This window comes from Bos mutus, chromosome 11 (genome assembly GCF_027580195.1).
Source record: "Bos mutus isolate GX-2022 chromosome 11, NWIPB_WYAK_1.1, whole genome shotgun sequence".
Taxonomy (NCBI): Eukaryota; Metazoa; Chordata; class Mammalia; order Artiodactyla; family Bovidae; genus Bos; species Bos mutus.
The window spans coordinates 56,437,352-56,454,641 of NC_091627.1; the positions used below are offsets into that span (position 1 = coordinate 56,437,352).

The 17,290-nt window shown below is 39.2% G+C and overlaps 1 protein-coding gene across 3 annotated transcripts in view; it reads left to right on the forward strand.

The window, feature by feature from the left end:
• DNAH6 (dynein axonemal heavy chain 6) overlaps window positions 1-17,290 on the forward strand; it is a 271,508-nt gene that overhangs the window by 65,579 nt on the left and 188,639 nt on the right. For all 3 annotated transcript variants that reach the window (XM_070379404.1, XM_070379405.1, XM_070379406.1), the window contains exons 15-17: window positions 2,462-2,713; window positions 6,515-6,643; window positions 13,999-14,112. In XM_070379404.1, coding sequence (XP_070235505.1) covers window positions 2,462-2,713; window positions 6,515-6,643; window positions 13,999-14,112 — 495 coding nt within the window. The remainder of the gene's footprint in view (window positions 1-2,461; window positions 2,714-6,514; window positions 6,644-13,998; window positions 14,113-17,290) is intronic.

Sequence of the window (17,290 nt, forward strand, 5' to 3'; positions counted from 1 at the left end):
AGAAGTATTGTTGAGTCTTTCAGTCGTGTCTGACTCTTTGCAACCCCATGGACTGCAGCATGCCAGGCCTCCTTGTCCTTCACCACCTCCCAGAGTTTGCTCAAATTCATGTCCATTGAGTCAATGATGCTATCCAACCTCTCCTATGGCGTCCTCTGTTGTCCCCTTCTCCTTCTGCCTTCAATCTTTCCTAGCATCAGGGTCTTTTCTGATGAGTTGACTCTTCACATCAGGTAACTAAATTTTATATCTTCAGCTTCAGCATCAGTCCTTCCAATGAATATTCAGGATTGATTTCCTTTAGGATTGACTGGTTTGATCGCCTTGCAGTCCAAGGAACTCTCAAGAGTCTTCTCCAACACCACAGTTCAAAACATCAATTCTTCAGTCCTCAGCCTTCTTGATGGTCCAACTCTCACGTTCATACATGACTACTGGAAAAACCGTAGCTTTAACTATACAGACCTTTGTCAGCAAAGTAATGTCTCTGCTTTTTAATACTCTGTCTAGGTTTGTCATAACTTTTCTTCTATATAGAAGAAAGGAGCAAGAGTCTTTTAATTTCATGGCTGCAGTCACCAGAAAGAAGTATAGATAATTTTTATTCGTATTCTGCAGATAAGCAAATGAGGACCAAAATAGGTCATTGTGTCCAAGATCACAGACCTGTATGCAGTACATCTGGAATTCAAATTTGGGTCTCTGACAACAAAGCCAGTGCTCTCAACCCCAGTTTATTGCATTTCTTATTTGTAATGAATGATAATACAGTAAGTCCCCTAAATTCAAGTGAGTTCTGTTCTGAGATTGCGTTTGTAACTCCCATTTTCTCCTAAGTCCAACCAAGTGAGCCTAGGTACCCAACTAACACAATCAGCTATATAGTACTGTACTGTAATAGGTTTATAATACTTTTCACACAAATAATGCATAAAAAAAAACAAAGAAAACATTTTTAATCTTACAGTACAGTACCTTGAAAAGTGCAGTACAACAGCTGGCATATAGGGGCTGGCATCAAGCGAACAGGCAAGAAGAGTCTCTATATCTGCTGTTGTCTCCCTAACCCACTTGCCTACTTAAGCTAGTTTAACTTGGGTTTCTTTCATTCCTGCTAGTAAGTTTCCTGACTATTATGAAAGTATAGATTAAGAAGGATCATGACTTCCATTATAACTAATATCTAGATTGCAATTCTACAGTGAATCCCTTACATGCAAACTTTCAACTTGCGAATTTTCAAAGATGTGAATGTGCGTTTGCATGTCCAATCACGGTAAGTTAGTTCATGTGTCTGGCATACATTGTCACATGCGTGCATCCTCTATAAGTTTTTTGTGTACTTTACTGTACCATACTGTACAGAGTACAGTTGTGTAGTATTGCCAGGGTGATTGGGATGCAGCTCAAGGTTGAGAACCATCTCTCTCAAGCCTCTCCACAGTTTTCTTCCCCTGTTTAGGACCTGTTTTGTTACCCCATGAAAGCAAATGGCCTCTGCCCACAGATACAATCTAACTCTTCCCAAGGTCAAGAGAAAGGTCAGACTGAGCTAGATTCACTCTGTCCCAATTTGATGCTCCCTGGTTAAGTTGTCACCAGGAGGTGGGTCAAGTTATAGAACCTGGATGCTTCCTCTATAACCTTGTGGCAGAGTGGTGGCATGCAGGGTTCCCTTCAAACCGGGGAGACCTTGCCAGAAAATTAGGAAAGACACTGTGCACTGAGGCAAGGCATCAGAGCAGAGATGTTTAGGAGTCAGCAATAGTGGTAGTAAAAGCCTTTATTAGAGGGTAGCACGATGCTCACCATCGATCAGCGTTCTGAATCTACACAGAGAGGTACATGGTCCGCACACCTCAGGGGCTGCCCTGGGACAGTCACTGCTCAGCACACGTGCCTGGAATCTCAGATGTTACAGTTGAGCATGCTCACAGCACCTGCCGTCTCTGAAAACTTTCAATATTGGCACTGTTTAATCTGAGGCTTACCAGGTGCTGCTTGTGCACCTGCTTCCCAAGGCAGGAGACATAAGAGATGCGGGTTCCATCTCTGGGTTGGGAAGATCCCTTGGAGGAGGAAATGGCAACCCACTCTAGTATTCTTACCTGGAAAATTCCATGGACAGAGGAGCCTGGTGGGCTGCAGTCTAAGGAGTTGCAAAAGGGTCAGACACGACTAAAGCGACTGAGCACTACTCTTTAATTTACTAGGGAACAAGAGAGAGAAAAAGTAAATATTAACTGTGCTCAGTTCTGAACAGTTTACCTCCTAGGCCTCATTGTCTACATCGTAGTAATGACTGTATTTGTCATCCAGCCAACTTGATCTGCATTAAATGCACTCCTCTGTGTGCTGGCTCTTTACAACGTGGTGCACAGCGACTGTCTCCTATCAGTCACTCTTAACAGGTATAACAGGACACTGATTTATTTAATGAGCAACTCATGTTTCCATTTAGATCGAAAGCCTTGAAGATGAAGGGAATGTTGTGGTTCAGATGTACAAGCTCATTGAACAGTATCAGGTTCCCACACCTCCTGAAGACTTTGCCGTTTTTGCAACTATGAAGCCATCCATTGTTGCTGTTCGGAATGCCATTGATAAATCTGTGGGTGACAGAGAAACAAGCATTAAGCAATTTTGTCTGCATTTGGGTAGAGATCTTGAAGATCTAAGCAATGAAGTGAATGAAGTAAAGATGCTAGCACAGGTAAGCTGAAGCAGAATTTTTAAAATAATCTATATAAAGGCCATTACATTTTAATAAACCGTTTAGAAAGCATATTTCATTTTAATCAAGTTTAATTTTATTTTGTTTATGCTTCATTCTAATCAATTAACAATGTCTTTAAGCAGCTACTGAAAATTTAAAGTGTTTCTGAACCTCTCTGAGGTACTGAATAAATTCCAGGCCACTGCAACTAACAGATGTATGTATTGCTTTAGTGCTTATAATCAAATGTACAAAATGGAATATTACTCAGCTATGAAAAGGAATACATTTGAATCAGTTCTAATGAGGTGGGTGAAACTGGAGCCTATTACACAGAGTCAAGTCAGAAAGAGAAGGGAAAATACTGTATATTAATGCATTTATATGGAATATAGAAAGACATAACAATGATCCTACATGCAGGGCAGCAAAGGAGACACAGATGTAACGAACAGACTTATTTGGACTGAGTGGGAAAAACAAAGGTGGGATGATTTGAGAAAATAGCATTGAAACATGTACATTCCGTTCAGTTCAGTTCAGTTGCTCAGTCATGTCCAACTCTTTGCAACCCCATGGACTGCTTCCCTGTCTATCACCAGGCTTTCCTGTCCATCACCAACTCCTGAAGCTTGCTGAAACTCATGTCCATTGAGTTGGTGATGTCATCCAGCCATCTTATCCTCTGTCATCCCCTTCTCCTCTCTCTTTCAATCTTTCCCAGCTTTAGGGTCTTTTCAAATGAGTCAGTTCTTTGCGTCAGGTGGCCAAAGAATTGAACCTTCAGCATCAGTCCTTCCAATGAATATTCAGGACTGATTTCCTTTAGGATGGACTGGTTGGATCTCCTTGCAGTCCAAGGGACTCTTCAAGAGTCTTCTCCAGCACCACAGTTCAAAAGCATCAATTCTTCAATGCTCAGCTTTCTTTATGGTCCAACTCTCACATCCATACATGACTACTGGAAAAACTGTAGCTTTGACTAGATAGACCCTTTGTTGGCAAAGTAATGTCTCACTTTTTAATATACTGTATAGGTTGGCCTTAGCTTTTCTTCCAAGGAGCAAGCATCTTTGAATTTCACGGCTATAGTCACCATCTGCAGTGATTTTGGAGCCCAAGAAAATAAAGCGTGTCACTGTTTCCATTGTTTCCCCATCTATTTGCCATGAAGGGATGGGACCTAATGCCATGATCTTTGTTTCTTGAATGTTGAGTTTTAAACCAGCTTTTTCATTCTCTTCTTTCACTTTCATCAAGAGGTTCTTTAGATTCTCTTCACTTTCTGACATAAGAGTGATGTCATCTGCATATCTGATGTTATTGATATTTCTCCCAGCAATCTTGATTTCAGCTTGCACTTCATCCAGCCTAGCATTTCTCGTGATGTACTCTGCATATAAGTTAAACAAGCAGGGTGTCAGTATACAGCCTTGGTATACTCCTTTCCCATGTATATTACTATATGTAAAATAGAAGACCAGTGCAAGTTTGATGCATGAAGCAGGGCATCCAAAGTTGGTGCTCTGGTACAACCTAGAGGGATGGGGTGGGGAAGGAGGTGGGAGGGGTTTCAGAATAGGGGGACACATATATACCCATGACTGATTCATGTTGATATATGGCAAAAACCATCACAAAATTGTAAAGTAATTATCCTCCAATTAAATTTAAAAATTTTTAAAGTCTTATGGTCAAATCAGAAAAAAATGGGAAAAATTCAGTTCAATAGTAGTGAATTCTCTTTTTCCTAGCGTCTATTTATTATTTTGAAATTAGTGTTTTTACATCCTATTAGCGTATTTTATAGCTACTGTCACAATTTTAGAGTTTTCTTAGTCACACGTTAGAAAATTCCCTCTTAGAAAGAGGCAGAGTATAAATTAATAAGTGATAAAGAATGTTTGATTAACTTGCACCAATTTTACTATCCTAAAGATATAAAAGGAATTTTTAAGAACTTAGAATAACACACACAGAAGTCACTCGGTCGTATCCGACTCTTTGCAACCCCATGGATTGTAGCCCACCAGGCTCCTCGGTCCATGGGATTTTCCAGGCATGAATACTGGAGTGGATTGCCATTTCCTTCTCCAGGGGATCTTCCTGACCCAGGGATCGAACCTGGGTCTCCCACATTGTAGGCAGATGCTTTACTGTCTGAGCTACCAGGGAAGCCCATCAAAAACACAGAAGAGTAGTAGTTAAGTTTCAAAAGGATGTCAGTTGAGATGTTTTATAGATGAAATCTACTTCCTAGAAGTCAACTCGCTAATTATATGCACAGCTGGAGACAAGAACTTAGAATAGACATCTTTTTTTTTCACTATCTTTCTTACTTTATTTTTTAATATAAATTTATTTATTTTAATTGGGGGCTAATTACTTTACAATATTGTATTGATTTTGCCATACACTGACATGAATCCACCACAGGTGTACATGTCTTCCCCATCCTGAACCCCCCTCCCACCTCCCTCCCTATCCCATCCCTCTGGGTCATCCCAGTGCACCAGCCCCAAGCATCCTGTATCATGCATTAAAAATGGACTGGCGATTTGTTTCACATATGATAATATACATGTTTCCATGCCATAGAATAGACATCTGGATAATTCTTAAGTGAAACAAACATGAAAATAGATCATATAATAATGATCTACTCTTTAATTATTAACATTGACTAAATCCTATCCCAAAAGTTTAAAGCAATATAAAGTGAACTGAAAGTGAAAGTTGCTCAGTTGTGTCTGACTCTTTGTGACCCCATGGACTATAGAGTCCATGGAATTCTCCAGGCCAGAATACTGCAGTGGGTAGCCATTCCCTTCTCCAAGGGATCTTCCCAACCCAGGGCTCGAACCCAGGTCTCCCACATTGCAGATGGATTCTTTACCAGCTGAGCCACTAGGGAAGCCCCAAACCATATAAACTTATGATAAAATCAGAAAAAAATGGGAGAAGCTCAGTGTCCTTCAACAGAATAATAAAATGTGTTGGGGTACTTCCACTCAAAGGAATATAATACCGATGTTGAAGATTACAGCATGCATTTATATGTGTTGACATGGCTAAAAGTAGCTAACATTTATTGTGTACTTATTATATGTCAACTTTTAGTCTAAAGGACTTTGCATTGCTTTTACTTTTGTACTGAAGTATTTTTGTATTTTGCAAGAGAAAGCTGTACATAACTGTAATAACTGTACAACTCAGTGAGTTCTCAGAAAGTGAACACATCCATATGTCTACTGTTCAAGTCAAGAGCTATTGCTCTTGGTATCCTTAGAGTGCCCTCTAGTCACTAACCTTTCCTTCCTTTCCAAAAGCAACCACTACCCTGAATTCTAAAGCCATAAATTGCTTTTGCCTATTTATGAACTTCAATCAAATAGAATCCTACCTTTGTTGTACATTATAATCATTCCTTTACTGTAAAGTGATAAATTTCCTTATATTCCCTTCATTCTTTTCCATATAGCATTCACTTCTCCTTAACTGAAGTCTTGTTAGTTGGGAAAAAAATGTAATATAGGAAAAAAGATGAAGGAAAATGCATTAGGTACTCCTTAAAAACAATATTATCCCCATAGTACTTCCTTATACATTTCTGTACTTTTTACAATGTATCTGCATTGTTTTAAAATTCAAGAAAAGCAACCATTTTCATATATTTTCTAAAAATTCGAATGAAAAAGGAATTAGCAAAAATATGTTTTGAAAATGTTTATTCATGTAATTTGATGGTGTACATCAAAAAGTAGGAATGACTAATCAAAAGCTATCTTAATTTTACAGGATCCACAGATTTTGGACATTAATGCTGACCAAGAGAAAATAAAGGTCATGTTGAATGAGCTGCTGTTAGTTCTGGATGATCTTCAAAAACGCGCATTTCAATATAAATCCTATCAGAAGAATTTTAAGGTAATGACAGCACTACACATCTGTTCCTAAAATATAGAACTATAAAATATATCTTTGTGTATGCACAGAAGTGACATTGATGCACACTCATTTTAATAATGCTCAACGTTTAGACACCTATGTGCTAGTCACTGTACTGGAATAATCTGAAATACAAAATAAGGTATATTCTCTGCCTTTGAAGTGTTTAAAGATTAGGACACATGAGAGACAAAACATCTTTCTTTATTAAAAAGTAATTGTGAATTATAGACAAATACTCAGACCAGGAACTGTAGTTACTATGTTAAAATGCATGTGGATTTTAAATGTAATCAATTGAAACCCCTTGATTCTTTATTAATATTCTACTTCTTTTGCATTCATTCATGTGTATATTGGAATCAGCGAACTAAAATGGACTGGGATGGGTGAATTAACTCAGATGACCATTATATCTACTACTGCGGGCAGGAATCCCTTAGAAGAAATGGAGTAGCCATCATGGTCAACAAAAGAGTCTGAAATGCAGTACTTGGATGCAATCTCAAAAACGACAGAATGATCTCTGTTCGTTTCCAAGGCAAACCATTCAGTATCACAGTAATCCAAGTCTGTGCCTCAACCAGTAATGCTGAAGAAGCTGAAGTTGAACAGTTCTATGAAGACCTACAAGACTTTTTAGAACTAACACCCCAAAAAGATGTCCTTTTCATTATAGGGGACTGGAATGCAAAAGTAGGAAGTCAAGAAACACCTGGAGTAACAGGCAAATTTAGCCTTGGAGTACAGAATGAACAGGGCAAAGACTAATACAGTTTTGCCAAGAGAACGCACTGGTCGTAGCAAACACCCTCTTCCAACAACACAAGAGAAAACTCTACACATGGACATCACCAGATGGTCAACACTGAAATCAGATTGATTATATTCTTTGCAGCCAAAGATGGAGAAGCTCTATACAGTCAACAAAAACAAGACCAGGAGCTGACTGTGGCTCAGATCATGAAGCCCTTATTGCCAAATTCAGACTTAAATTGAAGAAAGTAGGGAAAACCACTAGACCATTCAGGTATGACCTAAGTCATATCCCTTATGATTATACAGTGGAAGTGAGAAATAGATTTAAGGGACTAGATCTGATAGATAGAGTGCCTGATGAACTATGGATGAAGGTTCGTGACATTGTACAGGAGACAGGGATCAAGACCATCCCCATGAAAAAGAAATGCAAAAAAGCAAAATGGCTGTCTGGGGAGGCCTTACAAATAGCTGTGAAAAGAAGAGAAGCAAAAAGCAAAAGAGAAAAGGAAAGATATAAGTATCTGAATGCAGAGTTCCAAAGAATAGCAAGAAGAGATAAGAAAGCCTTCCTCAGCAATCAATGCAAAGAAATAGAGAAAAACAACAGAATGGGAAAGACTAGAGATCTCTTCAAGAAAATCAGAGATACCAAGGGAACATTTCATGCAAAGATGGGCTCGGTAAAGGACAGAAATGGTATGGACCTAACAGAAGCAGAAGATATTAAGAAAAGGTGGCAAGAATACACAAAAGAACTGTACAAAAAAGATCTTCACGACTAAGATAATCACAATGGTATATGATCACTCACCTAGAGCCAGACATCCTGGAATGTGAAGTCAAGTGGGCCTTAGAAAGCATCACTATGAACAAAGCTAGTGGAGGTGATGGAATTCCAGTTGAGTTATTTCAAATCTTGAAAGATGATGCTGTGAAAGTGCTGCACTCAATATGCCAGCAAATTTGGAAAACTCAGCAGTGGCCACAGGACTGGAAAAGGTCAGTTTGCATTCCAATCCCAAATAAAGACAGTGCTAAAGAATGTTCAGACTACCGCACAATTACACTCATCTCACATGCTAGTAAAGTATTGCTCAAAATTCTCCAAGCCAGGCTTCAGCAGTACGTGAACTGTGAACTTCCAGATGTTCAAGCTGGTTTTAGAAAAGGCAGAGGAACCAGAGATCAAATTGCCAACATCTGCTGAATCATCGAAAAAGCAAGGGAATTCCAGAAAAACATCTATTTCTGCTTTATTGACTATGCCAAAGTCTTTGACTGCGTGGGTCACAATAAACTGTGGAAGATTCTGAAAGAGATGGGAAGACCAGACCACCTGACCTGCCTCTTGAGAAACCTATATGCAGGTCAGGAAGCAACAGTTAGAACTGGACATGGAACAACAGACTGGTTCCAAATAGGAAAAGGAGTACGTCAAGGCAGTATATTGTCACCCTGCTTATTTAACTTATATGCAGAGTACATCATGAGAAATGCTGGGCTGGAAGAAACACAAGCTGGAATCAAGATTGCCAGGAGAAATATCAGTAATTTCAGATATGCAGATTACACCACCCTTATGGCAGAAAGTGAAGAGGAACTAAAAAGCCTTTTGATGAAAGTGAAAGTGGAGAGTGAAAAAGGTGGCTTAAAGCTCAACATTCAGAAAACGAAGATCATGGCATCCAGTCCCATCACTTCATGGCAAATAGATGGGGAAACAGTGGAAACAGTGACAGTCTTTATTTTCTTGAGCTCCAAAATCACTGCAGATGGTGACTGCAGCCATGAAATTAAAAGACGCTTACTCCTTGGAAGGAAAGTTATAACCAACCTAGACAGCATATTGAAAAGTAGAGACATTCCTTTGCCAACAAAGGTCCGTCTAGTCAAGGCTATGGTTTTTACAGTAGTCATGTATGGATGTTAAAGTTGGACTGTGAAGAAAGCTGAACACTGAAGAATTGATGCTTTTGAACTGTGGTGTTGGAGAAGACTCTTTAGAGTCCCTTGGACTGCAAGGAAATCCAACCAGTCCATTCTAAAGGAGATCGATCCTGGGTGTTCTTTGGAAGGAGTGATGCTAAAGCTGAAACTCCAGTACTTTGGCCACCTCATGTGAAGAGTTAACTCACTGGAAAAGACTCTGATGCTGGGAGGGATTGGGGGCAGGAGGAGAAGGGGACGACAGAGGATGAGATGGCTGGATGGCATCACTGACTCGATGGATGTGAGTCTGAGTGAACTCCGGGAGTTGGTGATGGACAGGGAGGCCTGGCGTGCTGTGATTTCTGGGGTCGCAAAGAGTCAGACACGACTGAGCGACTGAACTGAACTGATGTGTATATTATTGATTTCATCAATATTGCCTCATTTGCTCTCATTTTGATGTGCCAGTTTGATGAAAGAAGAGAATTGACTAAGCCAGGGCAAAGATGGATCCCTCAAAATTAAAAAGCTAAATGATATGCCCCCCCCGCAAAATGAAAAGAAATGAGTGAGAGTTATAAGTGCTCTGAACAGATATTGTTGTTGTCCGATCACTAGGTCATGTCCAGCTCTTTGTTACACCGTGGACTGCAGCATGCTAGGCTCCTCTGTCCTCCACTATCTCCTGCTCAGATTCATGTCCATTGAGTCGGTGATGCCATCTAACTATATCATTCTTTGTCACCCCCTTCTTTTGTCTTCAGTCTCTCCCAGCATCAGCGTCTTTTCCAATGAGTAGGCTCTTTGTATCAGGTAGCCAAAATATTGGAGCTAAAGTATCGGAATAGCTATTAGAGAGAACAAAGAGAAAAGCAAATTGGAAAGATTCCTGGGACCAAAACCAGAGGCCACCTGCAATGAAGGAGTGTTAATAGTCTCCCCTAAATTTCAGAGAAGTGCCTGGACGTCACATGGAGATGCATCCATTTCTTCCAGAGCCCCAAATGGATGACCAGAAAGTGGTCTGAGGGCTCTGAGACCTGAGCCCTCCAAGTCTCCACTCCAGACCTGAGGCTTGGTAGAGCAACCTGCAAAATAATAACCTGGACACTAGAAAGTGCAACTGCCATAATACTTGAGGCAGGAAGTTTGTGCATCAGAGAATTATGGTTCAAAGTTGTCCCCAGATTGAATTAACTGACATATAAGACAGGAAAGTGTGAGGTAGGAAGGGAACTATGGATGAAACATTACCTAATAAAAAGCTATACCAGGTAAGCACTCCTTTGGGTCAGGGAGAATAGTGTAGCTTGAACCAGAGCCTGAAATAGAAGTGTGTCTCCCTCCTTCCAGACTCCATATCTATATTTTATGATTCTTTAGGATGACCTCAGGCTGTCCTGGTGGCCCAGATGGTAAAGAAACTACCTGTACTGTGGGAGACCTGAGTTCAATCCTGGGTTGGGAAAATCCCCTGGAGGAGGGCATGGCAACCTACTCCAGTATTTTTGCTTAGAGAATCCCCATGAACAGAAGAGCCTGAGGGGACTATAGTCCATGGGGTCACAAAGAGTCAGACATGACTGAGTGACTAAGCACAGCACAGCATAGGATGACCTCATATCCAACCTTCCTCTCCAGCTCTTGGTTATTAGGGGGACAGGAGTGAAGGCCTAAGAGGTGTAGGAAATCATTTCTAATTCTTAATGAAGACAAGGCTAGATCCCTATCATCAGGGTAATGCTGACCTTGTAAAATGAGTTGGAAAGTGTTCCCACCTCTTTAATATTCTGGAAAGGTTTGAGAAAGATTGGCATTAATTCTTTCTCCCACCCCCACTATAGATGTTTGGTAGAATTTACCAGTGAAGTTATCTGGTCCTGGGCTTTTCTGTTCTCGGAGGTTTTTTATTTCTGATTTGATCTCCTTACTCCTTATTTTTCTGTTCAGATTTTCTCCTCCTTCCTGATTCAGTCTTAATAGGTTATGTGTTTCTAGGAATTTATGCACTGCTTCTAAGTTATCCAGTTTGTTGGTATACAGTTAGTTTTTCATAGTAATCTCTTATGATATGGCTTCCTATGTGGCTCAGTGGTAAAGAATCCTCCTGCCAATGCAGGAGATGTGGGTTCGATCCCTGGCTCAGGAAGATCCCCTCGAGAAGGAAATGGCAACCCACTCCAGTATTGTTACCTGGGAAACCCCATGGACAGAGGAGACTGGTGGGCTACAGCTGGACATGTCACAATGAGTTGGACATGACTGAGCATGCATGCAGGCATAAGATCATATGTATTTCTGTGGTGTAAATTGTAATGTATCCATTTTCATTTCTGGTTTTATTTATTTGAGTCACCTCTCTTCTTTTCTTTAAATCTTTAAAAAGATTTATCTTTTTAAAAAATGCTTTTAGTTTCATTGATCTTTTCTATTATTTTTCAGATCCCTATTTTATTTATTTCCACTCTGAACTTACTTCTTTTCTTCTGACAATGTTGGGCTTAGCTTGTTCTCTTTTTTCTAGCTCCTTGATGTGTAAAGTTATGTTATTTGAGATCTTTTCGATTTTCTTAATATATCCGTTTATCACTATAAACTCGCCTCTCAGAACTGCTTTTGCAGCATCTCTTAGGTTCTAGTGTGCTGTTTCCACTTTCATTTGTTTCAAGATTGTTTTAATTTCCCTTTGATTTCCTCTTTAACCCATTGGTCGTTCAGGACTGTGTTGTTTAGTTTTCACACATGTATAAATTTTCCACCTTTCCTACTGTTGTTGATTTCTAGTTTCACACCTCTGTGGCTAAAAGAAGTACTTAGTATGATTTCAGTCTTCTTAAACTTGTTAAGACTTGTTTTGTGCCCTGTCATATGATTTATCCTGGGGAATGTTCTGACTGCTCTTGATAAGCGTGTGTATTTACTGCTGTTCTATGGAATGTTTGAAATCCTGGCTTATCTCAAGGTTCATAATTTCTGTGCAACTAATCTCCAAGCCATGAAAACAGCTTCTTTAGATTTTCTTGGAACCTTTCTCTCTATAGGGTTCATAATCAGTCCATTAGATTAGAAATAGGTGAGAAACCAGAATGTTCTCTCCATCTTAAATCTCCCCATGCCCTCCACCAATTACCACACAAAAATTCTCTCCATCTTCTATCATCCCTCTTCCATCATCTACATATAAGCCCTAAAGGATATAGGATCCAACATCCGTTGGATCGTTGAAAAAGCAAGAGAGTTCAGAAAAACATCTACCTCTGCTGTATTGACTACGCCAAAGCCTTTGACTGTGTGGATCACAACAAACTGTGGAAAATTCTTCAAGAGATGGGAATACCAGACCACCTGACCTGCCTCTTGAGAAATCTATATGCAGGTCAGGAAGCAACAATTAGAACTGGACATAGAACAACAGACTGATTCCAAATCAGGAAAGGAGTATGTCAAGGCTGTATATTGTCACCCTGTTTATTTAACTTATATGAAGAGTACATCATGAGAAACACTGGGCTGGAGGAAACACCAGCTGGAATCAAGATTTCTGGGAGAAATATCAATAACCTTAGACATGCAGATGATGCCAGCCTTATTGCAGAAAGTGAAGAAGAACTAAAGAACCTCTTGATGAAAGTGAAAGAGGAGACTGAAAAAGTTGACTTAAAACTCAACATTCAGAAAACTAAGATTATGGCATCCAGTCCCATCACTTCATGGCAAATTGATGGGAAGACTTTATTTTGGGGGGCTCCAAAATCACTGCAGATGGTGACTGCAGCCATGAAATTAAAAGATGCTTGCTCTTTGGAAGAAAAGTTATGACCAAGCTAGGCAGCATATTAAAAAGCAGAGACATTACTTTCCCGACAAAGGTCCGTCTAGTCAAAGCTATGGTTTTTCCAGTAATCATGTATGGATGTGAGAGTTGGACTATAAAGAAAGCTGAGCGCTGAAGAATTGATGCTTTTGAAGTGTGGTGTTGGAGAAGACTCTTGAGAGTCCCTTGAACAGCAAGGAGATCCAACCAGTCCATCCTAAAGGAAATCAGTCCTGAATATTCATTGGAAGGACTGATGTTGAAGCTGAGGCTCCAATACTTAGGCCACCTGACTTATTTGAAAAGACCCTGATGCTGGGAAAGATTGAAGGTAGGAGGAGAAGGGAACAACAATGGATGAGATGGTTGGATGGCATCACCAACTCAATGGACATGGGTTTAAGTAAACTTCGGGAGTTGGTGATGGACAAGGAGGCCAGGCGTGCTGCAGTCCATGGGGTCGCAAAGAGTCAGAGATGACTGACAGACTGAACTGAACTGAACTGAAAGGATATAGATCCTTCTGAGGACTCATCTGTCTATGTGAAAAACCAGTCAGATATGATCCAACTTAAGAGTAAATGCCCTTAAACCTCCGTAATGCCTCTTGTGTCTTTTGAGAATTTCTAAGTTCTAAGGATATATAAATAGTGATATTTTGTCCCTCAAATAGAAATTTGAATGTATGTGGGGTTTTTTCACTTGTTTTTTTCATTTGTTTCTCTTAGATAGAAACAAATGAAAAGACAAAAATTACTAATAGGAAGATAACATAAGATCTCTATATCTGAAAATTAAATTGTACATTTTGCTTATTATATTTTTAAAGGTAGAAGTGTCAAAGTTTGATGCTTTGGAAGAAGTTAGTGCTGAATTGAAGCTTAAACAATTGCTCTGGGATTCTTTATCTGAATGGGATCAACTCCAGCAAGAATGGTTAAAGGTAAAAAAGAAAAATTCTTAATTCTTAAATAATTTTTATATCATTTAACTTTAAAATCATGGTAGTATGGATTATAGTTTTTAAATAATCTGGTATCTTTCAGTAAAATATGCAATATTATAATTTTGTGGGAATTTATCAGCTTTCCAATGAAATGCACAGAGGTCTTTCTGCTACACAAATATTTAAGTACCACAAAAAAGAATGCTTTATTATAAGGCAGGCTTCTCAGGTCCTCTGTTTAAGAACACTAAATGAAGGAGGGATCAAAGGACCTCACCATATGGCATTTAACTGCTTTGTGGTTTCTGAATACAGTGTTGTCCTGATACATACAGCCAAGTGTTATTAAGGATCATAGAATTTTATTTATGATCTACAACATTAGATTTCTGTTGGCTGAGGTTCTGTTTTCACTGTCTTTTTTTTTTTTTTTTTTAGAAAAAATAAAGCCATTTTTTTCCCCTGTGATAGAATAGAATCATGGTAATGAGATCTAGGATCTTTCTTTGAGAGTTCAATAGTAAATTCTAATCATAGTAAATTAGGGGGACAAGTATCATAAAGCTTGGTTCTTAGGGTCTACTCTTGTATTCAAACATTAACAAGGATTAACCCTCTAGGAGACAGAATATATGACCATTTATTCTTTCCAGTGTGATATGCATATACTAGAAATACCATCAACTTCACAAATATTGCTTTACACTTGCTGGTTCAGCTTCCCTGTGCTGGTACCCATAATTAGAAGTCATACATCTAGGTTAAACCACAGTGACACAAGAATGATTCCTAGGTAATGTTCTGGACACAGTGGATACCAGTGGCTAATAAAAGGGACAGAGTCTAAACTCTCACAGAATTTACCTTTTGGTGAAGAAAGCAGAAAACAAACGTGTATATGCTATTATAACAGAGACTTTTAAGTGCTGTTGTATAACTCATTTATCGGTTATCTCAGAAGTAGAAAATGCTCCTGAATAGTAAAGAGGAAGCTTAGAAAGTGCTCTGATTCCCACCATAGATTAGAGCAGTGGCTTCCGAAGTGGGACATATTTACCCAGAAAGTGCACAAAAAGTAGACATTGTATCTAGAAAAAAATGAATGTTTATAAATTTTTAGTTGAGGCGTATTTGAAACACTGTATTGGTTCCAAGTGTATAATATGATGATCCTATATTTGTGTGTATTGTAAAATGATCACCACAGTAAGTCTAGTTAATATCTGTTACCATTCACAATTATAATTGTTTTCTTATGAGAACTTTCAAGATCTATTCTTTTAGAAACTTTCAAATATGCAATACACCTATTATTAACTAGTCACTATTCTGTACATTTCGGAGAAGGCGATGGCACCCCACTCCAGTACTCTTGCCTGGAAAATCTCATGGACAGAGGAGCCTGGTAGGCTGCAGTCCATGGGGTCGCTAAGAGTCAGACATGACTGAGCGACTTCACTTTCACCTTTCACTTTCATGCATTGGAGAAGGAAATGGCAACCCACTCCAGTGTTCTTGCCTGGAGAATCCCAGGGACGGGGGAGCCTGGTGGGCTGCCGTCTATGGGGTCGCAGAGAGTCAGACACAACTGAAGCGACTTAGCAGCAGCAGCAGCATTCTGTACATTACATTCCCATGTATAATTATAATTATAATTATAATTATTTTATAATTATAAGTTTGTACCTTTTGACTTCCTTCACCCATTACATCCACCCATCCCTTTTCTCTGGAAACCACCCATCTATTCTGTTTTAGTTGTTTTACTTTAGACTCTTGCTTTGTTTTGTGTTAGATTCCACATATAAGTGAGATTATATGGTATTTTTCTTGGTCCGACTTATTTCACTTTACATAAAGCCCTCATGGTCCATCCATGTTCCAAAAATGACAAAGTTTCATTCTTTTTATGGTGGAATAATAGTCCATTGTATACATATAACACATTTTCTTCATCCATTCATCCATTGGTGAACACAGTTCAGTCAGTCAGTTCAGCCTCTCAGTCGTGTCCGACTCTTTGCGACCCCATGAATCACAGCACGCCAGGCCTCCCTGTCCATCACCAACTCCCGGAGTTCACCCAGACTCCTGTCCATCGGGTCAGTGATGCCATCCAGCCATCTCATCCTCTGTCGTCCCCTTCTCCTCTTGCCCCCAATCCCTCCCAGCATCAGGGTCTTTTCCAATGAGTCAACTCTTCGCATGAGGTGGCCAAAGTATTGGAGTTTCAGCTTGAGGATCAGTCCTTCCAATGAACACCCAGGATGGATCTCTTTTAGGGTGGACTGGTTGGATCTCCTTACAGTCCAAGGAACTCTCAAGAGTCTTCTCCAACACCACAGTTCAAAAGCATCAATTCTTCAGTGTTCAGCTTTCTTCACAGTCCAACTCTCACATCCATATATGACCACTGGAAAAACCATAGCCTTGACTAGACAGACCTTTGTTGGCAAAGTAGTATCTCTCCTTTTCAATATGCTACCTAGGATGGTCATAACTTTCCTTAGGTTGTCTCTATTTCTTGGCAATTATAAATAATGCTGCTATGAATATATCTTTTCAAATCAGTGTTTTTGTTTTCTTACAATAAAAGTCCAGAAATGGAATTGCTGAGTCATATGGTAGCTCTATATTTAATCATTTGAGGAATCTTAATACTGTTTTTCATAGTGGTTGTGCCAATTTACATTTCTACCAGCAGTGCACAAGTATTCATTTTTCTCCATATCTTTTCTCCACTGCTTATATTTTGTCTTTCTGTTACTAGCCATTCTAACAGGTATGAGGTGATATTTCATTATGGTTTTCATTTTAATTTCCCAGTGGCTAGTGATGTTGAGTATCTTTTCAGGTATCTTTACCTGTTGGATATCTGTTACATCTTTTTTGGAGAAATGTTTATTCAGATCCTCTGCCCACTTTTAATCAGGTTATTTGTTTTTCTGCTATTGAATTATATGAGTTCTGGATATTAGCCCCTTATCAGATATATAATTTGCAAACATTTTCTCCCATTAAATAGACTGACTTTTTCTTTTGTTGATGGTTTCCTTTGCTGTGCAGAAGCTTTTTAGTTAGATTCTCATTTGTTATTTTACTTTTTTTCCTTTGCTTTCAGTGTCAAATCCAAAATATCATTGCCAAGACCCTTCTCAAAGAGCTTAATACCTAT